The following is a 26,917-nucleotide window of genomic DNA, read 5'->3' on the forward strand; positions in this document are numbered from 1 at the left end:
TTGTCTTATCGTGAAAGCACTTCATGATTACTTCCTTTTTAACGGTAATGATTGTAGAAATTCATCCCATTTTTAATCTACATTATTACATTTCTTCCTGAGTGCCCCCAGAGTATCAGCCAATTATGTGGCTAATGCACTTCCTTAATTTGTTTTAGATGCAAATCCAGATTTGGTAATGTGCAAAATGGCCAGGAACATAAATACATAAGATGAAATACACCTATCAGAGCACCCTTTGCATTCGTGAACTTGACTGACTGGATGCCTTAGTGAAATACTTTGCTGCCTGCAAAATACCAGAAGAGAATTTATTATTCTATCTGCATAAAACAGCATTGTTGATGCCACAGTGTATGTCAGCAATGATCTTTTGTGACCAGGGTTGCTATTCTTCTTTAGAGTGATGCAGTTCGTTATCATACATTAAAATCTAAATGATTTCAAGTACACCACGACTGTATTAATGCTTTAAACAAATCTTTATTTTTTAAAAGCTTAAAAACTTAATGCATTTGCGAAGCCATAAATGTCTGTGTATTTGTTTAGGGATCATAAAACAAGAGAGGACAGCTTATGCATACACTCATACTGAATCAGCTTTATATTAAAATCCAGACAAGGAAAAGTACTTTATTCCTTGATTGGGACTTTTCAAATCCAGACTCAACTTTGAAGTATGACTGTACTTAGATTTTACCCATATGTAAAAGTTCATGTCAGGCTTGTCAGTGTCACTTTCAAATACAGGGCAGTTTCATTCCAGGTGAACTCATGGATAGTTCTTGATTCACAGGTGGTGTTTTGAAAATAGGAGATTTGGGGTCAGTACTACGTTCATTCTACTGCACCGCAAATTGAAATGTGGCACACACTTAAACATGCTCTGAATTTATTACTCTATGAAAGCTGGAATATTGAACTCACTCTAAAATACTGCTTACAGACACAGCTATGCTTATTAGCACACATTATCAGATGTAAAAAAACAAAAACAAAAACAAAAAAACCCAAAAAAACACCACAAGCCTCCTTAACAAACTTGGTGTACCAGCTGAAGCTTTGGTGTAGTGAAAAGCTATACCAGGAAATGAGTTTTGCAAGCAGAAACAGCATTTGTTTTGTTTAGATTATCCAGTAGCTCCCTTGCATATCAGCTAACTCTTCCCAGTGCAGATCAGCTCCACAAAAGTCCATCCAGGTCCCAGATTGTCCTGGTTCTCTAGAATTTCAGTACTAAGTGCAGAGCTCATATCAAGAAGAGCCAACAGCTCCCATGGTTGGCAAGCAAACCAAACCACAAAGATCAAATTGACTACATACTGCTGCATTATTCCAGCTTCAAAGGTAACTGGCCTACTCTTCTCAGTAGGACACTGAGTTAATGCACTTTTTCTGGCACCCCACATTGCATCTCCTGCAAGCAATACTGTTTTCTCTTCTAAAAAACAGTTTATCCCAGTAGCATCTACAATTTAAATAAGTAGCATTTTAAATATGTGCCAACGACTTGATTAAAAACAATTAATTATGAGCTGTATAAGAAAAAAACTCACTCCACAAGGGTTTTATCCAGCTTTATGTGTAGTTCATTCAAACATCATTTTAAGTATAGCTGCCACAGAGCTCTCTGGGTGCTATTTGAAAAGCTGCCAGTGTAAAATGCACAGTTCACCACATGGCATCTCATTTATACAGTTCCATTAGTCTTGCACTGAACAATCTGATCATGTCAAGCAAATGTATCTGCCAGTGCAGTGAGAGTACCAGGTTAGAAACAATGATGTCATTAAGCACTTGGTGACAGATCCCTCTTTGTATCACAAATATTAGAACCAGTTTTACTACACACATCACTGTGAGACCGCAGTGGGAAGCAGTCAGAAAAATTAACTTCCAAAGCTGTACATTCTGTCCCTACACACAAAGACACACAAATACTGCCAACTTTAGAAAATTAATTTAAAATTGAAACACTTGATTACATTTGCATAGTTGTGAAAATTTATTAGTTACAGTGTAATGAAAATCAACTTTTTTTTTTGGTACAGGCATAAGTAAAAACATACATTATATAGAAAAAAATCACAGCTTTAAAAACTGGCTTACGTCGTCTAAAATGAGTAAATCTAGTTGTATTTCAAGGCATTGGACTTTATACTTAATTTTATGCCAAACCATCACACAGTGCAAGACATATTCTGCAATAGTAGAAATTCCATACAGCAGTCATCAGAGTATTTAGTCTCACAGAATCGTATGGTAGCAAAAAATTGCGCCGAGTATTTTTCCATTTAAACAGAAAATACTGTTGAAATTATTTTTTCATTTCTTTACATTCTCTCCTCTACAAAAATATCAAATTGCAAATTTAACAGTGTATTCTACAAACAAATGCACCACGGACAACAGGAATTGCAACTTTGGGACAGTTACTTTACAAAGTGTATTTAAAAAAATAAATTATATGGCAAACAAAATCAAGCACGTGCCTCAGGCTTTGCAAATAAAAGTGAAATTCAGCTGGCAGAAAGACTGCTTCTCTCCCTCTGGCTGTATCAAAATACCGTTCTTAAAGCTCTACCAAGAATACATAAAATCTAATGGAAGCAGTAAATACTCCCATGAATAATCAGTAGCACAAGTGACCCTGGTGTTGATGGTAGAGGGCTTCTACAGTGATCCGTCCAACTGGTAAGGAGGGTAGTGCACACAGAGAGAATACTGGGGTGCTGGTAGCTCATCTAGAGCTCATGCGTAACTGGTGAATGATGACACTCTCTAAAAGAAAAGAGAGCAAAACATTTGGTTTTATGAAACTGGAAATAAATTACAAGTTACTATCATGAAGAACAATTACATTACCAAAGTGCTTTTTTTTTTTCTGGAAATACCTTGCAGCCTTTCTCTAATGTCACTGTCTGATAAAAAATGCTCTGTTTAAATGCTGCAATGGGAAACCTAACTAGTACCATGCTTGGGCTCTGGAGCCCTTGGCTCCCACTTCACTGTCAAATCCATCACTTGGAAAAAAAGAATAATACAGCTGAATAAATTGAACCACAGGAACACTAAGGCTCAGCCCCACACCTGAATCCTGTGGAGGACAATTTGAAGTTGGGTATCTTGAATCCTATCTGAGCAAAATCATCAAAAACCTGCTGGTGATTCTGAAGTGGGGTTAAGAAAGAGGTATGTAGTCATTTGTTTTTATCTGAATTTTCCTTAGAATCTGATGCTGCTTTTATTCAGCAAGTCTGCTGAATTTTGCTATTGCCTGGAATATAAATTCCAGCCATAGTATGCAAAAGGAAATATTTGCCTTGTCTTTGAAAGGCCCAATTTAATTTTGTCCTGAGTGTAACACAAGAGCTCTCTGATTAATTTCGAGGTTCTTTTAAAATGCTGGCTCACAGCTTGGCCTTCAGCTTTTCTGTTTAAATACACTGCTCCAACAGGCAATTTTTAATAGAAGAATTTAGCTATCAGCCAATGACATTATCTCTGAAAATAGGTATTTTGCACACTTCAAATAATATAAATGCACTGATGCTAACTAGAAGTACAGTAACATGTTTTCATAAATACTCATTTTTTAATTGAAATGTTGTTGGTTTTTTAAGATTCTTTCCTCTCTTAATAGCCTGAAGATTTTTCAAAAAGTATGCAGCCCAAGAAATTGTACTAACCGTGCCATTATCCCCTTAGAGATTTCTGTTGACTTTGTCTGCTAATACCTGAAAGGTGCTTAAGTAAGTTACATTAAAAGAAAGGTCACTGCTTTTTGTGTACTCGTTATGCCAGAATGTTGCCACTAGATGGCAGGTTCCAGTTAGGTTTTTTATGTGTGTTGACCGAGAAAAGCACAGCTAAGGCAACATCCAAGGAAATAAGGTGTGGCAAATGAAGTAATAGATTTTCCTACATGAAAGCATTTCATTTTTATATAATTTACATTCAGAAATGATTTTCAGGAATATGTGTGTGCTTATTCTCAGAAATTTGAGCAATGAATATTAAAGAACCGCAAACTATGGCAAGAATAAATTACAGGCAGAGCTGTTCTCTAACTTCATGCTCTTGAGGAATATTATGCAAAAAGCTGCATTTAATATTAGATTATAACGTCGAATGAAACCTCCCATTCGTGTCAATGGGAGTCACGTGAATTCTATAGGAAACACTTTTTCTTAATAATCAATTTATTCATAGTTTAATAACAAAATTCTAAAAACTAAATGGACTGTAGAAAATATCATCTTCCTTGTGAATGCTCAATACTGAATGAAGAGCAAAAATGCAGTGGGTTTCTGAGTCAGCTGTCCTGCAGACTAAATATAATGATTTTTTTAAAAGTCAGAAAAATATTTTAAAAAATTTCTTCCAGTTCTAGTATTTACTTGTTCATTTTTTTCTCACACTCATTTATATGTATGGACCAGGTTGTTTGTTTTTGTTTTTGTTTTTTTCCTAACAATTTATTTTGCATTAAACTGTTACATATAATATGTATATGTATGCATTATTACACAGAGTCATAGAGAGGTATGGGTTGGAAAGGACATTTAAGACCATTTAGTTCCAACCCTCTGCTATAGGCAGGGACACCTCCCTCTAGACCAGGTTGCTCAAACTACTACATACTACATACTATATACTACATACTACATACTACATACTGTAGTTACTAGAAGAGGTATTCAAACAGTTATTAAATCGAAACTACAGTAGGGTAGATTTTGTCACAGTTCTGTAGGAGTAACCTCTGTAGGAATATGGTATCTGTAGGATATAATTACATACATTTTTTAGGTCTGAATATTTCAAGGAGCTATCAATTCACTTAAATGCAACTGAAGTTATTTTAATGACAGGAAAAGAGAACAAAGATACATAATAAAAAGGATCAATCTGATTTCCATCTCCCCAGTGTAAGCTGGAATATCTCAGAGAAACACAGCATTAGCAACTGGCCCATCAAAAATACCAACTCTCATAATGAAGCACATCAACTGACATTTTAATGTATGTTTAATGTATGCATGTAAGTTTAATTTTTTCTTACAATATATACAAACAAAAAACACCAAATGATACAGAAAGTTGCGCATCCAAGTGACAAAACTGAATCATCTGTCAGTATTTCTATTTTTATAATCCCGTTGAAAAAGAGTTTTTAAAGTGAGGAACCATTCATACCTGAATGATTTGTACCTGAACGATTTGTACCTGAATTTCAGAGCTGACAGCTCTGAATTTGAAAGTAGTTAATCCTCACTGCATCTTCCAAAAAGCTTTGTAAGGGCAGCATAGGTAGTAATGGAGATCAAAAGTTAACATCTTCAGTGAGAAATGTTGGATAGAGGTCTGTCAGAGTATGCTCAGTCAGAATTAAGGGAAAGAAGGTAATTCACACTGATGAAGGGGAGAAAAACATTCCCCTAAATGAAAACAAGTTCAAAAGATGAGCTCATAGAATCTTCTGTCAGCAAACTGCAGGTTTCAAACAGATTCAATGAAGTTGGCAATTGATAGGAACATATAATTGGTCTGAAAATTGTCTTGACTGCTGCAGATTATGCCAAGCACCTGAAACGCCACAGGATGGTAGATTGCTTCTTTAAAGACATGACTTTCAGCTTCTGATCAGAATCACAAAATGTTCATGTAAATATTGAACATGTTTTAGAACACGTAGCACATTTCAAGCAGTAACATGATTTGGCATCTAACTGGCATGAATCAGCATATTCATGTGACTTCTGAGAGTACTCAAATGCAACTAATTGCTATGGTGATGTGTATTCTATGGGCATATTAAGAAGAGTAACAAAAGTGTTTTGTGCTTTTTGAGGAACCACATTAGTGGGCGTCACAAAAGGGAAAAAAAAGTGGGCAAAATAAATAAGAATCTCTGTTTTTCTTCTACTGTTTACTTAGTATGTTTAACAATATGAGAAAGCTCCTCTAAACATTAGAGATGAAGTTCTGTGCTCCCTCATTTTCAGTCATACTTTGACTGAAAGAGCAAACATTGCTCTGCTCATGACCACATTAGCAATACTCATCCAGTAACAGCATTCAGGTGACAGGATCTAATCTTGAAAATGCAGCAGAAAACTTTGTTGCGGGTCTAGAACCAAAATCTCACACATCAGTGCATGCTGATCTGTATCTTGTCATGGATGCGTTGGCACCTCTCTTGTTCTCCTGTCACTCTACCTAAGCCTTATGGGCTGGGTATGGCTATGTCAGCCAGAACAAATAATTTCTCCACTTCTTATTGAAGCATAACCAAAATAAAAATGTTCATCTGTTCCTAGTGAGTCTGAACTTCGACCTTTTTAGCACTAGCATGGGTACAAGGGAAAAAGCTGATGTCAGAATTTAGGTGCATGCTAACCTTTTTTTATGTTGCAAGTATGGATGCAGATTAGTTAACATCTATTACTGACTTATTTTCTGATTTAAAGGGATGAGGACAGAGATTGCAGCAAGAGATGTTCAGATTAGATACGGTATGTTGAGCAGGAATGCAGAGTACAGTGCTGTAACTTCTGAATCCCGCCATTCCTCTGTGCATTAGGTGTCTTGCAAAGCCTTGCCAGAAGCTCCTTCCTCTTTTTGGCACTCACAAAGCAGCAGCCATCTCATGAAAAGAGTAGCAGATCAGGCCCTTTCTCTCAATATCCTGAAAATATTTGAAGTGCTTAAAAGTCAGTGAAAGAAACGGAAATTTTCATTTGCACAGATAGTCCATGTTAAGAGCAGTATTTCGTAATGTGGGCGCTATGGGTTGAGATTTTGCTTGTGTCTGATGGGATTCAAATCTGTACTTCCTCTCTTTCAAACAGCACTGTATTTATCATTGTTATTCTGAGTGCATTTTGCTATTGAAACTGTTCCACTTCACTGAAAAAATCAATACAGGGAAAAAGGAAAGGGAGAGAAAGAATGAGCATCAGTAATTCCTGGTGATCACCTGGGCAGAGGAAGCTGGTTTTCTGCACTGTAACCCAGTCATGGTAAAATACGCATAAAGAAGCCCCGTAAATAAAGGCCCGATTAATTTCCTATGGATTTATGTCTGACAGTTTGATTCTTTGGTGCCTAGTAAAATCTGAGGTCTGAAAAAAGCTTGTCCTTGTGGCATTTCTGACATCACTCTCTTGTGTTTGTTCTTTGATGTTGCTTGAAGGTGAGCTCATGCTGCATTCTTTCACACAGTGGGGTTCTGCTAAGGTCTTGCTCCTCTTCTCAGTCACCCTTTTCATTAAACGTGAAGAACTTCTTATTCTGGGGATCTCTGTTGCTTTGTCAAGTTTGGCTGAAACTGGTGGATGTATTCAATGTCATTCATTGACAGAGGACAGATGGAGGGATGGATAAACACAGACATTTCATCTTAGAAGCCTTCTTTTCACAGAAGGCCAGGCTTAAAAGCAGCCTTTGGATCAGGGACCTGAATCTAGGGGAACTTCCCCCGTACTTCAATATCCTGATCACTCAACCACTCTTTTGTTTCTGCTCAATGAATACTGAACTCCTCCATGCAGAACAGCACAGCCTTTACAGAAGGGAACGAGAATGCCATCGTCAGTCTCTCAGCTGTCAGTGCTTGCTGAATTTGATGGAGCTGATTGGAATTACCTCAGGAACTGCTGAGAAGAGGGTCCTGACTCATGCCTTTGAAGGACAGGTTCAATCAAAAGCTTGTTAAAATAAATACACTACTACATATCCCTGTGGTATGTGATCTATTAGGAGACATTAATGATTCTACAACCACTTTAAAACAGCTACTGGTTTCCCACACCTTCTCCCTTTCTTTTTCTGGCCCAAGAGCTTGCATCTAGGCTAGGTTAAAATTAGACTTCTTGTCTGTTGCTAGATTCCTTTTAGTTCAGATCAGTTCTCCAGGCAAGTTGAAACACTTGTGACAACTCATGGGTCAACCAGATGGACGTCAGTATTATCTCGGGTTGGAATTGCCAAGGACAAGACTACAACTTCTGACTCTGGTGGTTGGTTATGTCCTGACTTTGAATGACCATGAAATTGTGGCTTTTTTGTTGATTTTATGTCCTGAAAGGACATGAATACCTAGAATCTGGATTTCAGTTAGGTTCGGAGATTGCGCTTCTAGGTGGGCCACAACACTGGTAGGCAAGTGCAGCAGCAGAACTTCAGGTAGATCTTCAGCATGTCTCTGGTGCTCAGACAATACAAAGAAAGCTGGGAGCTCAACTGGAGCATTATGGACTCTATTTAGATTTGGTTGTCTAAATCACCCTTTGGAGCTGACTTACTGAACAGAGAACCTTACTGTAGTCACTAAAAATAGTCCTCAGATTCAGAAGAAATTCAAATAAAATAAAGACAGTTAAGTTTCAACTTTGAAGACTTCTGATCTACAGGCTTTCCTTTTTTAAAAAATAATAATAAAAGTATCATCATCTTACATTCTTTCTGCCTTTACAAAACAAGAATCTCAGCTCAGTCAAAACATGTTAAAAATGCTGAATACAACAAAATACATATCTATAGCTAACAGTCAAACTAGTTGCCTGATTCCAATTCTTCAGTTCTGCTGGGTTGGCTATGGAGCAAAAGTTCTTTTTTTTTTTTTTTTTTTTTTTTTGTTCCCAGGAAAAATAACAGCATTCTTGGTCTGACCTGTCTGGAATTTCTCAAATCTGTCTCATTCTGTCTCATACAATCCTTCTGACTCTATAGAGCAGTTCCTAGCTTGTGTCTGCAGTACTGGTTCAGCTGTGCTAATTTGTGTGTGTCTTGGATTTCAGGTACTGTAAGTCTGGCTTATTTCTTCAGGTGAATTAGTTTCTCAGATCTTAGGCAAAACAAACCATTTTTTCAACCACAGGCACACTTAGAACATTGCCCTGGGTAAGGCAATGTTAAGTTAACTAAGGAATAGCTTGTTTCTTTGAAAAAAGGATATGAAAAGGAAGGCTTAAGCCAGCTGTAGTTCATCACTGTAACCACATTAGCTTGGGGCTCATGTTTGCAGTATTATTTAAATGATTGTTTTGAACTAAAGATTTGTTTGAGTGCCAGTGTTTAGAGGGTCTATCCAGCTAAAAGCTCTTAATAAGTTTTCTTCAAACATCTGCTTAAAAGTCTCTGTTACAAATAGAACAGTAAGATCTCAGTAACCATTTACTGTCAAACGGAGGCTTTTAACCTATAACAATTAGTTGAGAGGATCTGATGCACTTCTGGAATGGTAACTCATATCGCTTGATAATTCCAGTTTCCAAGTTTTATCTGAAATAGTGAGCATTGAGTGCTATGAAAAATTTGAATCTGATTTCCAGGTGCCATAGGAAACAGAGCCTTAAAATTAGCAGGTACTGAAGGTGCTGCACAGATGGAGATGGAGAAAAGGAAGTCTATTTCTTTTTCTATGTGACAGCAGCTTTCGTATCACAGACAAAATGTCCTTCATGTTAATCATAAAATGTCAGCTGTATTCTGGGATAATGGCCATATCTGGATCTTAAATTGGAGAGCACTGCAAAGTGCAGACTGAAGATTAAGCACTGTTTGGATTGAATATAATTTTGTCGACCTTTTGTGGCAGATTCTTCCATCAAATTTCTTCTCTCAGACAGAAAGCTATTTAATATTTCACACACTGGTGCATTTTCCTTTCCGTGAATTGTATTTATTATTTATTGGTAGTCTTCCTGCTTTTCCTTCTGAAAGCTATTCCTAACCAGTCCTTTACAGCTTTCTGTGGTGGTTGAGGTAAACAAGCTTTAAAACCAAAATTTATCAGTCTGCTCAGTTTCTTTTTTTTTGCAAATTTCTTCTGTGCAAATTGATTACTTTAAAGGAAATGCCCTTTAATAACTTTAGTGTTATTAAATAAATCACTGTAACAATCATCAGTATCCACACCATTTCCATGCTGGAACAATTCCTTAAAACATGCTTAAAAATGCAAACATACAAATGAAGAAACCAAAAAGAGAGAAGAAGAAAGATGAATCTCCATGGTACTCTGAGGCAGTCTGTACTTAACACAAAATACTTCAAACAAATGAGAACTGACCATAAAGGAGATCATAGAGACCTTTTTTCTTTCCCTGACCATACCTGAACTATCTCTTTAGGTAGCAACTGCTACCATCAGCAATCTGTGTTGACACTCCCTCTAACACATAAGGATGCTTGACAGCTCAAGTTTATCTACAGAGCACAAGTCCATCTAACAAGAAAAACTGCAAGCCCAGTGATGTCAACCAAATAGCTTCATAGATTTTCATGGTTTTTGGAGCATGCACAAATGGACTGTATTGACTGTAGTCAGATCAATGTTTCTCTAAGGTTTTTTTTAAAGACTAAACACCTTTAGGCCTAATTCCTTCATCTAACCCCAGAGCTGGCAGTCTAAGCCACAGAAGAGAGACTCAGCTGTAAGCACTAACTACAAGTGTATTAAAGTTCTGGAAGAAATACATAACTGTTTAGTGCTGCTGCTGCCTAAATTGTGCAACCTCCCCATTCCCCTGAATTTTGTCACTGCCTTGAAAAAGAAGCTCACAGGTGAGAAAAGCTGATCTACAGGAGAAATTCCTAGATACAAGGCTGGTCACAACCTGTGGTCCCTTCTTTCTGCCTCTGCTGTATGTGAGACACTAGCTTTTATTGAAATAAAAGCTCAGGTCCCTAGGTACCACAGCATCTAAAAATTGTGGTTATAAGCAGGTGCTCCACACAGAAGCCAGGACAGAAAGTGATCTGTTATGATGGAAGACAGTTATTTATAAGTGATCTTCCTTCAGTCTATTAAAAAGTTACCAAGTCAAGCATTAAGAATTCCTAGGCTGGATTAATAACTTGGTGAAGTTGCCCATTCTCACTTCCCAGGCTGAATGTATTCCTGATGTACACTGCCTTTTCGATGGTTCTTTTCCTCCTTCAATAAGAAAACAAAAGGATGTTGTTACTCAAGTAGTCATCACACACACTCATTAGTTGGTTGTGAGTGACAGGTGAAGGGCTTCGTTAGTATGGACAATCATGAACAACTCCACAGACAGGGGGCTGTAGTTCATGGTAGCAGTAACAGCTGCAGAACATACCCCCTGAACCTGCCATCAGCCCTGACCCCCGCCCAGGGAGCCAGAGCCACTGGCTGAAGATTTCTTCAGTTCTATTTTCATAGACTGAGTCTCGGCACGAGGCTCGAATTTTGTCACATTTCCTGCTCCTGAGGCTGCCACTACTGGCTTTCCTGCTTTCATACCTTTTGACACAGGAATACGGGTTGGTGTAGGTCTCAGGGATGACCCATCCTGTGCTGTCTGCAAAAGAGTCACACAGAGAGAGAAATGACATGAACTGAGGACTTCCTCTTCTCACATATTCTCATATATTACACTTTTTACGGTTTCTTCATTTACTACTCAAGAAACAATGTCCTAAATCATGCCTATCGGCAAATGAACGTTCACATTTGAAATGTATCTGCAGCAAATACTACTAGAGCAGGGCCAAAGGTAGAAAATCAGAGTTAAACTAGTCTTCCAGAGCGGGGGACCAGCATTTTAGATCAAGATGTCATAAGGATGAGAATCCCTGCAAATCTCTGATTCTGCAGCACACCACAATGCAGGGCTCTGAGCCAAGGCCAAGCTGTCAGACAGGCACAAGACTAGCATCACACGCGCACACTGATGAGCACAGGCCCTCGAAATAGAATAGCCACATGAGGCTAATTTGCTAATTGCCATATTTTCAGAACTAGGACAAACTCTCTCAGTCACATAAATAAAATTGAACTTTGCTTTCCCTAGTTCAGTGGGCCATGGCTGGGGCTGGTTGTTTCTGCACTGGGAAGTACAGGGGTAGGAGGAAGCAAATAGGGTCAAAACAGAGCCAAGATTTGGATTTCCCTTTCCTGTTGCTGTAGGAGAAAGGATGTGGGAAAGAATTCTCCTTCGGGAGTCACAGCTACAGCTTGCTGACCTCTGGCAAAGGCAAAGCTTGCCAGGGCTACCTCAAGGCAGGGCAGACACAGCCATTCTACCAGCTCAGTCTTGGCAACAACCTCCCTAGCACTCTTATACTCAAGTTTGTGGACTTCAGAAGAATAAACCAGAGCTCAAAATAATTTTAATGTTTCTTTATTCTGGAGAGAAGCCAGCTGAGGACCCAGTCCCCTGCCTGGAGCTGGCAGATCTAACACCACGCCAGCCACAGATCTGTGCCCAGCCAGAGTTCCAGTCACAGGCCATGAGGCCTCCTACAGCTCTAGGAATGGCAACCCATATCCATGTTTAGGCAACTGAATTTCACTCTGTAAAGATACAAGGAGCACTAGGACGGGACAAAAAGACTCAAAGAAGATAACACATCTTTTCTGTCCAAATAATGTTGGCCAGAACTGGAAGCTACCCCTTACAGACCATGATCTAAAAGAAATACTTGTAATTATGACAGTTCCGAGAGAAAAATGTCTTTTACCTTCTGCAGCATGCAATATAGAGACAAATGTTAACAGTGAAAACTTGTGCATCTCTTTTGCAAGTCAAGTTTGTCTTTTTAATTTTCAGATAATCGATAAAGACCTTTCTCATTTCTCACAAATGAGAACACCTTTCATAAGATTCAGAAATCCTAGCTAGAACTACCTGATAAATGACTAAACCTTGCAACTTACAGCATATGAACAAAATAAATTTCTGAAGAAAATTGGATTAGAGGACCAGATCAATTCCAACACATATTCATTTACTTTAGAGTGTTTTTTAAAAACGCTCCACGAAAAAGCATTCTTCTCTCTCACAGTATTTCCAGCCGGTAGCATCAGAGCCGTCTGTCTGCACCCTGAGTATTCAAAGGAAAACTATTCCTTAATCTTCTAAGAACAGTTCAAACCCCTATGTGTACACACACAAAAAAAAAACACAATTAGAAAACTTGAATGCTGTCTGCCTGGCAGGCAGGAAGCCATTTTCAATAACTAAAAGCAACATTTACAATAGTAGTCTGAAGGCTAATATGGAACTCACATGTAGATGTCAAAACAAGTTAGGCCCATACAATTCTGTAGGGCAAAAACATGCAAATGCATTCCATCAGCCTTGGAAAATATGTCAACATCCCAGGGAACCCAAATGACAAACATCTTGTGCTCCCTGAAAGAACTCCACAGTCTGTAAACATGAGGCAATCAAATGAAGTAGCTGGAATCCCAGGCATTTCTTCAGCTTTATTCGCATGTAAATTATTAACGAAGGATTTGGGTGCTTTCAAGTTACTCATTTCAAGCCTAAATCGCTGGAAATCACTGTGAAAAGAACTCCAACTGGCTTTAAATTTTTTTTAGTTTCCTTCTTATGGCATACAAACATGTAGATTCTATGGAAGCTAATGCCCACATCGCAGACAGCTGCAAGAGCATTTTGTGTTTGTTAAGACAAGGAAAACAGCACAAATGTAGCTCTTCTGCAAGTCGTCTCCTTTGGCAGAGTAGCAGTGGAAGCAGGCAAGGGACACGTTTCTCTACAGCAACGTCTGAGGCAGAAAATACATACAAACGTCTGCCTCTTGGTGATTCCTCCCAAGAGACAACCTGCAAGCAATCCCCTCCAGCCCCGTGTGTTCTTAGGCTGTATTTTTTCTTCTGATTGATGCAGGAATGCTCTCAATTCTGATGCAGCCAGCAGGGATCGCTTCACAGGAAGGCAGGGTGAAGTTACCTGGCTCAGAGCTGGCTATTTGTGCTACTGGAACGCTACAGTCGGCTTTACTGTACTTGATGGATACACAGAAGGAGAGAGAGTATTAATGTATGTGATCGCTTTTGGAATATTTTGATAACAAAGGAGTGTTTTCAGCATTTGTTCTTGATCAGATCAGAGACCAGCTTGCCCTAGACAGAAACAGTCCAATTCCCTGGCTGACATAAAAGCATCTACTGCAACTTGAGATGCTGTGGGCTATTCAAGCTATCTGCACAGGGCCAGGTGATATAAGGGGATCTAATGAGACCTGCAACCTCTGATAAAGCAGCTGGAAGCTAGGTAGGGTACTTGAGAGTGCTTAAAATAACACAAAGGAAGTATGTTTAGGTGACTAAATCATGAAAGGCAGTTACCATCAACTGGAAGCTTAGGGGTAGGTCTGGATTTTGAAATCCAAGTGGCTATGGTTATATGTTAAACACTGAATTCAGTCTAACTGGGGTAGCCTCCATCACATCAGCATGGGACTGAAGGATGCAACAGAACTCCTGCCTTGGAGGTCCAGGGAATCTAAACAGAGGCTGTAAGAAGGGGACAGACTCTTCAGTGGAGTCTGTTGTGATAGGAAAAAAGGAAATGGCTTCAAAAGAGAGCCTCTAAAAGAGAGGAGCATATGAAGAAAAGGTTTTTTACAGTAAAGGTGATGAGGCATTTAAACAAGTTGCCCTAAGATGTGGTGGGTGCCCCATCCTTGAAGACATTTAAGGCAAGACCAGGCTCTGAGCAACCTGATTTATCTGTAGATATCCCTGTTTATTGCAGGGGAGTTGGACTAGATGAAATTTAAGGGTCCTTTCCAGCTCAAATGAGACTGTTATTCTATGAAGTACCCCAAAACATTGAGGCCCTACTCAGAGAAGCCAGTGAGTTCAGATGCCAGGGGAGACAGTCACAGAGAGGTACCTCTTTTGACTGATCTTTTTGGTTGACTGCTCAAAACCTTTCCAACTTACTTTCAGGTGCCTGGCATTTCTTTGGACTGTGGTCCCCTTTTCTCTATGTCAAAACTGTCACAGACAGAAGGCCTAACTAAGAGAGACAGAAAACTGCAGCTACTCTACCGTACAGTTTGCTGTTAATCAACAGTAATATCCCTCAACTCCCCATCTGCTCCACCATGAAGCCACTGTCTCTGGTTTTAGATTTTTGGGCACAGATACCACAGGCTGAACCTTGAACAGCACCACATGTGCACTCTAGAATTACTTTCACCTGCAGTACTGAAGATAACTCTATAAATTAAAATTGGAAAATGAGTTAAATGTTTTCAAACATAAAAATAGTAACTCCAAACTTGTAGTGACAGATGAGAGCTAGAAATTTCAGAATTCCCCTTTGTACTGAATTAGGATATTGTAAAAGCTACCTTGTAAGAGAAGAGGTAAGAAAAAAAAGCAAAAGCAATGAGCTGAGAATGCAGCTTTGTTTCAGTTTGTCTTCTTTGATTTTATGAGTTCATACCCTCAAAACATTACCCATGTTGGTTTCTTCGAAGGTCAGTAAGTGATTACACCTTGTTTTTCCTGACCAGGGGTGTTGCAGGTGTTTATAAATCAGCCATTTGCAAAACAGATGGTGAATATACAACTTCTGTTTTTTTCAGAGGTTAAGGAGGAAAAAGTACAGTTGAGTTTGTTAGAAGTTCCCTGCTAATCTGACATGGGCCTTAAAATACAAAGGAAAGCATAAGATAAAATAAATCATATGGTTGAGCTATTTCCTTACATTCCAAATCAGGGATGAAGTGATGAAAGAAACTACATTTTATCCAGATGAAAACAAAAGAAAAAACATTTTGTCTGCCACAGTCCAGTGCATCACCACAGAAGAGTCAAACATCTAGTAAAAAAGAATGGGGAATTCTCAAAAAAAGGTTTTCCAAACTTCTGAGAGACAAAGGAGTTTATAAATGAATTGACTTGAGACTTTAAAAAATGAGCAGTTGGTTCTAGTATACAGAAGTCCCTGTAAAACATCTCCAATGTTGAGCAGAGATTGCACATGCAATCCCAAATAGATCAGCAAGGCAAATGCAGGTTTCTATGAGCCATTGGCCTTAAATGGGAATGGCAGCATCTCTCTAGAAGCGTAGAAGTGTTTCTGTATCTTTGAAGGTACTTTAAATACATTTTGACATTTCAGCTTGGACAGAGATGACTAAAGAATATGTTACCTGAGTTACTCCTCAATGACATGGGCAAATGAACAGGGCATGACTGTTCAGTATTTGTCAAGATAAAAGAAAGAGACTGTAACCAATTAAGGTATTGCAATAAAAGGTAACAAACAAAAAAACAGCATTTTTCTACAGCCCACAGAGAAATTCACTGCCCTATGATCTTGTGGAAACAACAGAATAAGCCAGTTCAAAACACAGAATAGATAGAAGAAAACTCTACCACAGTCTGTTAAACACAAAGGTGGCTACAGGCTCTGGTTCAGAAAGAAATACTCACCTACTGCCAAAAACCGGGAACAGACACTGAGGAAAACATTACTCTCTGTTTATCCACTTAAAATAATCTTACCCTAACTGCTACAGGCAGCTAAATAAGCTTTTGGATTAATACAGTACTGCTGCTTTTGTATGTTGGTCAAATTCTTCTTTCCCAACTAAAACACTGCAAAATGATGTTGAAGTCCTAGTAAATCTTAAGGGAGGGACAGGATTATCAAAAAAGGGAACCAACATAGAAAGAAAGCAGCAAAAAATGTGGTAGTGAGAGCACTTAGAAACGTCGGTAACGTTGGTGGGACAGAAAGAACTTTGGTATTCACTGGCTGAAAGAGACTTGGAGCACAAAACAATGGTACCAGGTCTGGCTGTTCATTTCTATAGAGTCCAGTATTACAGCAGATGTTAATTAAGTTATAAATGTAATGATATTCTACCAAAGAAATATCAGCCTGCACTATCAGATGCTAAGGACTTTCCAGCTGGGCCAAAAGCCACTAAGAGTATTATCAGAAGTCAGAATTTGTACTTAGCAGAAATTGCTGTCATCTTTATCATTCTTTGTCTCTTTCTCACTTGGAATTTTACAGGACTTCTATTATATTCAGTAGCTTTGAATGGACTTCCTTTCAAAGTTACTCTTTTGGGAGATAATGCCAAAAGTATATTTAGGGGCACTTATAAACAGGAAGAAGCCCAAATTTTTACATGAGCAGATAGTGATAGGACAACATGGAACAGTTTAGAACTAAAAGAGGTAAGATTTAGTTTAGATAATAGGGAGAAATTCTTTACTCAGAGGGTAGCAAGGTGCTGGAACTGGTTGCCCAGAGAAGCATTAAAAACCAGGTTGGATGGGGCCCTGAGCAGCCTGATCTGGTGGGGGCAACTCTGCCCACGGCATGGGGTTGGAACCAAGTGGTCTTTAAAGTCCCTTCTAAACCAAGCCATTCTGTGATTCTGTATCATTGTTCAATGCTGGCATAAAATTACTCATTTCCATCATAGGCAAATTCAGATCTTATAGCTGAGCTTATATCAGAAACACATGTATGGCAGCTTAGAGTTTCTTCTCTTCCCACTCATGCTTTCCCTTTTGGTGTCTTAATCCCAAACTATGCTCTCCCTTCTCCTGACCATGAAGGTTACAAAATGGGACTGTACTGCTTACCACGGACTGCGTTCCTCGTGTGGAGGACGTAGTTACAGGTGTTATAGTGATAGTACTTGTCACCTTGCTTGCTGCAGGCCGTGAGGACAGGTTGTTCCTGGGTGACCGTAGGACAGTACCAGTGACAACTTCTTTTTCAGCTGCTATGTTCACTGGTCGGACTGTTATCACAGGACTTGCACCATCTGGTGCAGCACCAGGAGAGCGCTTAAACTGGGAACCCAAATGGATGTGGATTTTGTTGTCTTCTGTTGTAATAATATTGGCGTTGGTGTTGTATTTACGGATTGGAGATGGGACAGTTTGTTTTTCTGGTGTTACTTTGAAAACAGCCCTTCCCATGGTCATGTCTTGTGACTGCGGAGAAACAGAGATTTCTGCTGGTGCTGCGGATGTTGATACTGTCATAATCTGAATTGGTGATGTGGGTCTGTCAACGAAAGGTACTCTACCTCCCTCTGGAGACTTTTCTCTGGAGAATGTCGTTATAGTGACTGGAGACATGGAACGGTCAGGGCCCAATGGACTTTCACTACCTTTTCCTTTTGAAGGCATAATATTTGGAGAGGGAATGATGGTTATCCGTGGCTTCTGATTTCCCAAAGTAGGAATGACAGTGGTACTTGAAAAGAATTCCTCTGAGGTTGGGCTGGTTATTTCCAAAGTAGCTGTGCTGTTCTCATGGTCTGGTGTCACCCGAATATGAAGAGGCTGACCCTGCTTTGGTGAAAGGACAACCTCCCCAGGATGTGCTGTGCCACTGTGGGCTCGGGCTCCTTTGTCTGGAGTTGCCTGAGCCCCATGTTCCCTCTTTCTCATCCACGGTATCCAAGATTTCCTCATTGCAAGTTCATTTGCTGCTGGAGGGTATCTCTCAAGCACTGAAGAACGCTCCATAGGTTTTTTCAGACCTACCTGTCGCAGATTGCTCATTATGTGGTTCTCCTCCTGGAAGGATTTCTGTATAAACACAGCTGGAGTTTCTTCTTCTGCTGCTTCACTGCTCACAGCATCTGTTTGCACACCTGTGGATGTCACAGGAACATCAACCATTCTTCGTCCATTTATGCTGGGCCTCAGAGCGCGGCTGTAACGCTTAGAAAGTTCTAACTCTCTCGTTAGATTCAGAACTTCCTGCCCCATGCTCTTGTTTTTATTTTCTTCTTCTATAAACCTTTGCTGCAAAACTGAATAATCCACTTGGAGCTGAGAAAGCTGGTCTTCTTTGTTCATCAGTTCATGGATTTTTTCCTTAAGAGCTTGAACTTCTGCTTTCAAATCTCTGCTTTTAGCCTCTTCCAGACGAAACCTGTGCCTCAACTCTGCCTCCTGGCTTACTGCTTCACCTTTTTCTATTGCTTTGTTTTTGGCAATCTGGAGCTTCATCTCTTCCAGCTGTTGAGAAAGTAAGTTAGCTTTATCTTGCTCAGTCCTAAATTTCTGCTCTAGCTGATCGTATTCATCTTCTGTCTTCATCAAATCTCCTTCAACCACTTCCAATTGTTTGAGCCGTTTTTTCAGTCTTTCAATTTCAATAGTGAGTTCCTTAATCTTGTTGTCCTCCTGACAGCCATGCTCTGGTCCTTTTCTGGCTCGACCTCTTGTAATTTCTCTCTCCACTTCCTCCATACCATCAAGTCTTTTCTTTAACAGATCAAATCGACAGCTCAGTTCTGAGGACTTTTCTTCTTCACTTTTCAGTTTAACAACTAACTCATCCCTTTCTTTTGTCAAAACAGACACCTTTTCCTCCATTTCTGATTTCAGTTTCAAAAATTTCTTACTTTCTTCTATCAGTTTCTCTGTTACATCCATAACTTTCCCTTGTTCAACTTTAAAATTCTTGTTTAGACCCTCAACTCTTTTTTCTTCCTGTTTTATTTTTTCCATCATATTTTTCCGTTCATCAACCAACATTACGGTAAATGACTTCAGCTTTGTTAAGTCATCTTTTAAGCTTATTTCAGCTTTTTCCAACTTGCTTTCTGATGCCTCAAGGTCTTTCACTCGAGTCTTCACCAGTTCCAATTCATTTATCAAATCCTTAGTTAAATTCTTCTCTTTCTCCAAGTTTAAGTGTAGCTGAGTGCATTCAGACTTACTTTTACTGAAAGCCTCTTCCAGTTTCTCTAGTTCTGACATTCTCTTCTGCAACTTTTCCACTTCAAGTTTCAACTCTTTGTTATGGTGCTCTTCCTCTTGCAGTTTATTTTTCAGCTCTTTACACTGGGATTCAGTTTTTGTGATCTCTTCATCTTTTCCCTCCATTTCAAGTACACGCTTGCGGAGATTTTCAACTTCTGCCATTAAACTAGAGTTCCCACATTCCCCTTTTGCTATTTTATCTCTTAGTTCCTGAAGTTCCTCTTCAGCTTTTTGAAGACTTCTGTTTGTTTCCTCTAGCTCCTCTATTCTGCGAGTCAACCCAACCAACTTGAGCCTTAGCTGTCTGTTATGTGACTCCTGATTAGCCAGTTTAGCAGTCATCTCCTCATGTTCCTGAGAAAATGACGATGTTTTGTGTTCAAGTTCCGTTTCTAACCGCATCAGCTTTTGTCCATCTTCTTTTGCTTTTGCAGTAACAATTTTAAGCTTTTCTTCTTCTTCCTTTAGTTTTTGATTTAAATCTTGTATTTTCTGGCTTTGTTGATCAAGTTGTTCAATATGCATTTGTCTCTCATCCACCAGCATGAGTGCAAATGATTTGAGCTTGACTAGTTCTTCTCTTAGTTTATTGAGTCTCTTTGTGTGTTCTTTCTCCTTTCGGGCTTGATAGATCTTCTCCTGCTCAAGAAGTTTCTTCAATCTGAAACAAGTTAGAACAAAAGGATTAAACTACAATATATGTGTATTTGGTGCATTTCTCAATTTGGTGTAATTCTCTATTTTTAATTCACTTTCACCAAGATTCTTTTTATACCCATCAATAACCTCTGTCACCTTTCAGCATGTAACAACCTACCACATTTACATTCCCCAGCCAAAATATCTTAAATTAGAAAATTAACTGAAAACTGTATCAAATCATCCTGAATTCAGACACTGAAATTTTATACATGTCTAGATAGGAGAGACATCAGTTTTTAACTCCTTTGCATTTATTTCTCATTTAGGATGACGTTGCTAAGGATGTATCATATCCTATCAGGATAGGTATTATCTACTCACCAATCCATTTCACTCACTTTTTTTGCATGATGGCTTCCTCATAAATGTCTCACATATATAAAAGTGTGAAAATAAGATAAAAAAAGGAAAACCAGTTGCTATATGTAACTATACACAAGTGCTTATAAATGCTAATGATAAATATAGCAGCTGGACAGAAGATTATGCTAGCACATGACTGATAACCATCTGGGCATCAAAGGCATAAGAAATTAGCAGTAAGAGAAATTTGCTGGCACAGTGATAACAGATGTTAAAAGGTTTGTTCTCCTTGTCACACTGCCATTTACAGTAGCAGATGTTGTTGACTACAAGAGTCATCAAACCTTTAGCTACAACTAACCTTTGTATTTTCAAGAAATACAAAAGCACAGATCAGATCTATCCTCAGAAAGATAATACAGACCTACATTTTCCAGCATGGAAAATTGCATTAGCCATTACCCATGCAACATTTAAATAGGTAAATGAAGCACACTTCCTATTTTATATCTATTCATATTGCAGATACACTGACATAAAAAATAAAGAGTGACAAGTAACAGAGGGATATATTCCTTACTAGTGCATTAATGCAAAAGCAGCAGTATGATTTTAAAAAGAAGACAGATATGTATGGTGAATTTACTGTGAAATGACACATTTTTTCAAACCACTGTCAAAGCACCAACTTTGGTATAAGGAAGTGTAATGTAATGATTCAAATCCACTTGCTTTGCTCACCCATTCATGAAACAAATTTCTTTGTAACTGTAACACACAGTGAAGTGATAACAGCAGAGCAATTCACCACCACAGTTTCAGTGGTAGCAACTGAAACCCCCAAGTTTCAGCAAAGACCAACTTTATCAGGAGTGCTGTCTGAACTCCTGCCCTGTAAGTGGTAGTGAATGAAGCATGGGCACATATTCGCTCTGCTGCCCCAGGAATGAAGTGCTGCAGAGAGCTCTGGGACACAGTATGTGCACCAGGGATATCTCCTGAACTCACCTGAACTCTAAGCTCATAAAGCCAGACAGCTATTAATGTTTCACTCCTCATCCCTCAGGGACCAGAGGGAACAGGAACTGGAATGAAAAGCTATGAGAAAAGAGAAGGAAGCCAGAAAGCAGAACATGATACACTAGGTAGGGAAGGAGAGGGCTGAAGAATGCGTTTGAAAACAAATCAGATAGGATGTGGGAGTAAGAGAATAGTAGGAACCAGCAGGAGAGTGAAAAACAAACAAACCTTGCAGCCAACCTTACTGGTCACAAAAAAATCTCTTTAGTTTTGGCAGCTCTTTGGAAAGGACTGAAAAGACATGCTGGTCTATGTATGTCTCATTATGGGTCACGTTGGAGTATCAAAAGCTAAAAAAAAACAGCTGCTATTCACAAAGCACTCACTTTTCACACTCAAGGACAAACTTTATTAGCATGCAATATATTCCCTAGCTACTTTATCACACTGCTTTATGCAAAAGTCTCTGCCAAGAACTCTCCCTATCTCTCCTAGGCTACATTTTTAAAGTAGGACACATCCTCTCACAAAATAATTTTTGCCGTAACAGAACAGTGGGAGCTAGCCTCGTGGGGCCCTGAGCAACCCATCTCCCAGTCATTAACTTATAAATGAGAATATGAGATCTCATAAAAAGAGAAAATTTGAAGGTGGACTCTATCAATTAAAACAAACAAACAAACAAACAAACAACAACAACAACAACAGAAGACATCTTTGTTTTCTTTTTAAAGATTTTCCCATTTGAAAGCCTATCTGGAGATGCTGAGATCATTACCTATGATCCTGAATTGCCAGGCTGTTCATAGGGGATGTGTGCAATTTTACCTAGCAGTACAGGTAGCCAGGATGCTATGCAGAGTGCAAAGCAATTCACTTCCCAACAGTTACCTGTGAGCCTATAGGGCTGAGAAAGCCCATCCCTGGAAAACAAAAGAAATACCTGTTTGTTAATCTGAGAGAAAGAAATGCCAGGGATGAAGCTGAGCAACACAAGAAGAAAGCACATCAGCACTGTCACCATGCTGTGCCTATCAGGAGGCTCAGAAGTGTGGAATAACTGGATCTGCAGTGTGGGAAAAGCAAAAATAAACTATCATAGCTGTGACAATACAACCTGGTAACGTAGCTTACACGTGCATATTGAACAGGGTAGGAAGCACCATGGAGTATTTTATATGCCTCAGCTTTTAGAGGGTGGAACCAACTGCACAGGGTCTGAGAAGAGAGCTTTCACAGAAGCCTGATGCTTGATGGCACTTCTCTTTTCCACATCCAGGAAAACTACTTCTTTAAGGGACAGATGGGGCACATCTACATCTGCACAGGTGCCAAATGAATCAACAAAATCTGTGCATTTTCAGTGTTATTTCTAACCACTAAAAATAATGCTGAGTCGAAGCTTGCTCCTGCTTTTCTGTCTCCTGTCTAACTCTTATACCTCAGCAGCTAAACCAGAATTTCAGCAGGACTGCAAAGTGGTATTGCCTCATCCTGACCCTCACAAACGGTTTGTTATCGGGCTTCTCATCTCACTGCTGCTGCTGTTTGCTAAGTGACATCGGCCTGCGTGGGCTCTCCTAAAGGCTGAGAGCACTGCAGAGACTCACACCACGCGTCCTTAATGTGTCATCTAGAGCATTAACTGCATTCCAGGTTGTCAGGAGGTTGAAAGCACCTGCATTTAGAGTCAAAACAAGCAAAAAGGAAAAGAGGGGGGAGGGGGAGGAACTCACAACACAACACTTTAGTAATGAAATGTGAGCTAGTGACAACAATGACAAGACAATAGTTAGGCACTCTGAGCCCAGTGCCTGCATTTGCTGTCTTGGCTTGCTTATCTTTTTTTTAGAGATGAACATAACTATTTGGATTAAGTTATATAATCTACAGCCATCAGTATCAGTCTTATGGGCTGAGCATCCAGCCCACAGTGGGGGTGAAGGCAGATCCGCTTAGTGCTTTGTGACGGCAGATCTTAACTGCTGCTTGTCAGTGGAAAGCATTGTTGATATCAGCACAGCACTTTCCTTTTCCCACAAGTTTCTCAACTCTTTACAAGGGTAGATAATGGCAGGACAAGGGGCAATGGTTTTAAATTGAAGGAGGGAAGATTTAGGTTGGATGTCAGGGGGAAGTTCTTTACTGTGAGAGTGGTGAGGTGCTGGAACAGGCTGCCCAGAGAGGTTGTGGATGCCCCGTCCCTGGAGGTGTTCAAGGCCAGATTAGATGGGGTCCTGGGCAGCCTGGTCTAGTATTAAATGGGGAGGTTGGTGGCCCTGCATGTGGCAGGGGGGTTGGAGCTTCATGATCCTTGAGGTCCCTTCCCACAGAGGCCATCCTGTGATTTTGTCATTCTGTGATTCCCTACCTATTATATCAAAGCATACAGTTCAAGTCATATGTTGAATGCAAGACCTTCTGCTGCCATGAGGGTCCAGGTGCTCTTCCCTCTCCTTCCTTTCTTTTGCTGTCAGCAGAAGGAAAGCTGGTGGGAGTGCTGCAGTGGGGTTAAGGACATGGAGACATCTGTAGATCAGTCAGCTTGAAGAACAGGAAGACACAGTAGTGAGGAGAGAGCAGCTAAAGACTTGGCTTTAACCTTCATGAGCAGTGTGCTAGAAACTGCCAGCAAGGGTGAAGAGGTGAGTGGAAAGGTACCAGCCCTCCCTGTCCCCCTTCCTGAGGGTTTGAGGCTGAAGGGCCTTTTTGCTTCCCCTTCCCTCCTAGAAGCTTCAAATGGGCTGGGATACCAACAGCTGCTGAACACTCCAGAGAAGTGGCCCTGCTACTGTTGTCGAGCTATGTGCCTAAGTTCTGTCCTACCAGTCCTGAATGACTTGCTCAGGCTGGGGCTGATCACTCTGTCAGGTCTAGAAGGCATTTTTTCCATAAAGGAAACCTGGCCAAAACCATACAGTTTCCCCCCTCAGCTACATGCTTGCTGCCAGCAAGTCTGGCTATTATGTCAGTGTGTTTGTAAGAGACAGTACTGGATTACAGTGCAGACTTGGTTTGTAAGACCAGCACATCGGCTGTGCTGGGGAGGTGCCCAACATCTCTTCTATGGTTACAGACTTAATTTAACCACATGCATTGTTTTTCCTGCTTTACTTCAGTGTATGTCGAATTCATTCACTGAGGCGCATAGGAGGAACCCCACAGTATCATCTTCACAGCATCTGTCCTAAGACTAGAATGAGACTTCACCATGAACTACAGCTTACAGGTGGAGAATGATGCCGTGGTGGCTCATAAAGACAATAACTTCATACAAGAAGAGCTTTGGTGGGTTTTACTGAATTTTAGATGGGACTTAGTTTATCTGTAAACAGTAAAAGAAGTGGGAGCAGCAAGAGCTGAACCAAAATCAAGCATTAGGTGTTGTCTACATTTGCAAAAGAAATTACAAGCAGTGATAAGTAAGCACTTTCTTGCTTTCTAATATACTTCATGAAAACATCCGAAATACAACAACAAACTTAGGAAACTGCGAAGTGCTGCCTAGTGCTGGCTGGTAAGAGCCCTCCTTATCTGGATGAGGAGCTACAAGATATGGTTTAGTGGCTTGTAGTAGCAAGGGTAATGAGAGGATGGTTGGACAAGATGATCTTGTAGGCCCTTTCCAACCTTATGATTCTATGATTCTTCAAGGTGGCACACAGTATTTTAAGAAAATATAACAAAGTTTCAAGTTACTTAGAGTAAGATGCTCAATGATTTCCAAAAACTGTGCATGACCTGGTACAGGAACATTTAGATCCCACTGTGCAAGAATGCTGAGGTGAGCTTCCAAGAGATCTCCAGGTATTTAGCGAAGAACCCATGATAGATGTAGAGTGATCCAGAGTGATGTGAAGAACTGTTCTTTTACCATCGAGACAGTGACAGCGGAGTGGGAAGAGGCTGGAAAGCAGGTGAGATCTTTGGGGCACCTTTTAACTGAACTCCTATACAGCCCCAAGGTCCACAGAAATCCAGCACAAAACCAGATCAGAGATACTACTCCTGTAGTACCCTCTTCTACCATTACAACTCCCACACATTTCTTCTGATGGGATGCCATGACTTCCACCCTGCTTTGTGGGCTGTTGAGACGGTAAGAGAAGCAGCCTGATGAGGGTGGGATGGGCTGGCTGGCAGCTGGTGGGGGCAGCTACCCATCACCTGAGCCAGTCTGCCGTCACTCACTGTCCTGGGTGAGCCCTGGGAGGCCTTCCCTCATACCCACCTCATGCCCACCTTATACTCACCTCATGCCCACCTCAGACCCACACTATAGCCACTTCACACCCAACTTCATGCTCTTCTCCTATCCATCTCATGCCCACTTCATACCCAGTGGCAGAGAGAAGATGGGTGACATCAGGTCCTAGGGCAGGGAAAGTCATTTCTTTTGCTTTCTCCTTCCTATCCACCAAAACTTAAAGCCAGTTAGCAAAGAAACATGTGCTTGAATTGCTGTGGAACTTGCTACGGAACTTCTCAAGCTGTTTGATAGTTTATCTGACATCAGAATCTATCAGTGCTGAAAACAAATAAAACTTGTAAAAAGAACAGTTGAACATCTGGTGAACCTAAGGAGAAATTTTTGTGGCTATCCTCCATGCGAAATTAAAGTGCAAAAAAAATCACACGCTCTTCACTGCTGAATGAACCTCTGAGATGTGACTGTATCAAAGCATATCAAAAGCAAATCAACGCTCTTGCTGCTTCAGGACTACATGACAGTTCCCAAATGATACCACGGGAAACATTTTCTCGATCTAAGAGTATGCACAGCTTGTCTTACATTGTAATTTCTTCTCTTCTTTGCCAATTTCTAGCGCTGACGTTGTACAAACGGAAATTTTTCCACCTCCCCGACATCCCCACCCTGCTCCAAATCAAGCCATCCACACTGACGCCCGCCTTGCTCAACCTGCGGCTCTCGGAGCCCAAAAGCTCCCGGTGCACCTGCGGGCTGCATCCCCACCTCGGCACGGTCCCTGCAGCTCTCCCGGCCCGGCCCGGCCCCCGCTCCCCGCTGCTGCCCGCATCCCGCAGGCGGGCGGAGCGCGCAGGTACGAGAGCGCCCGGCACCGCTCACGGTAAACACAGCGAAACGACAGCAAAGATAGTAAAAGTAATGGAAAGGAAAAGTATGAAAGGAAAAGTAATAAAAATGAAAAATAACAACAACAACACAAAGGAAAATAAACAACAAAAACGAAAATAATGGGAAATGATGATTAAAAAAAATAGTACGTATTAAAGATAAAAACAATACAATAAATCGCAATGATCTTACCTTATAATTAGGCTTTTTTTTTTTTTTTTTTTTTTTTTTTTTTTTTTTTTTTT

The 26,917-nt window shown here is 40.1% G+C and overlaps 1 protein-coding gene across 7 annotated transcripts in view; it reads right to left on the bottom strand.

The window, feature by feature from the left end:
* Positions 1 to 1,981: 1,981 nt before the first annotated feature.
* FILIP1 (filamin A interacting protein 1) overlaps positions 1,982 to 26,917 on the bottom strand; it is a 103,925-nt gene continuing 78,989 nt past the window's right edge. For 3 of the 7 annotated variants that reach the window (XM_042819191.1, XM_042819201.1, XM_042819233.1), the window contains 3 exons: positions 17,405 to 20,210; positions 11,112 to 11,333; positions 1,982 to 2,781 (listed from right to left, as the gene is read on the bottom strand). In XM_042819191.1, the coding sequence (XP_042675125.1) occupies positions 11,127 to 11,333; positions 17,405 to 20,210 (3,013 nt within the window). In that variant the 3' untranslated portion in view covers positions 1,982 to 2,781; positions 11,112 to 11,126. The other 4 variants (XM_042819243.1, XM_042819218.1, XM_042819211.1 and 1 more) reach the window with 4 other exon arrangements.

The sequence above is a fragment of the Centrocercus urophasianus genome, unplaced genomic scaffold, assembly GCF_019232065.1.
Source record: "Centrocercus urophasianus isolate 14NV4802_14NV808 unplaced genomic scaffold, USGS_Curo_1.0 seq_10, whole genome shotgun sequence".
In the NCBI taxonomy this organism is placed as follows: domain Eukaryota; kingdom Metazoa; phylum Chordata; class Aves; order Galliformes; family Phasianidae; genus Centrocercus; species Centrocercus urophasianus.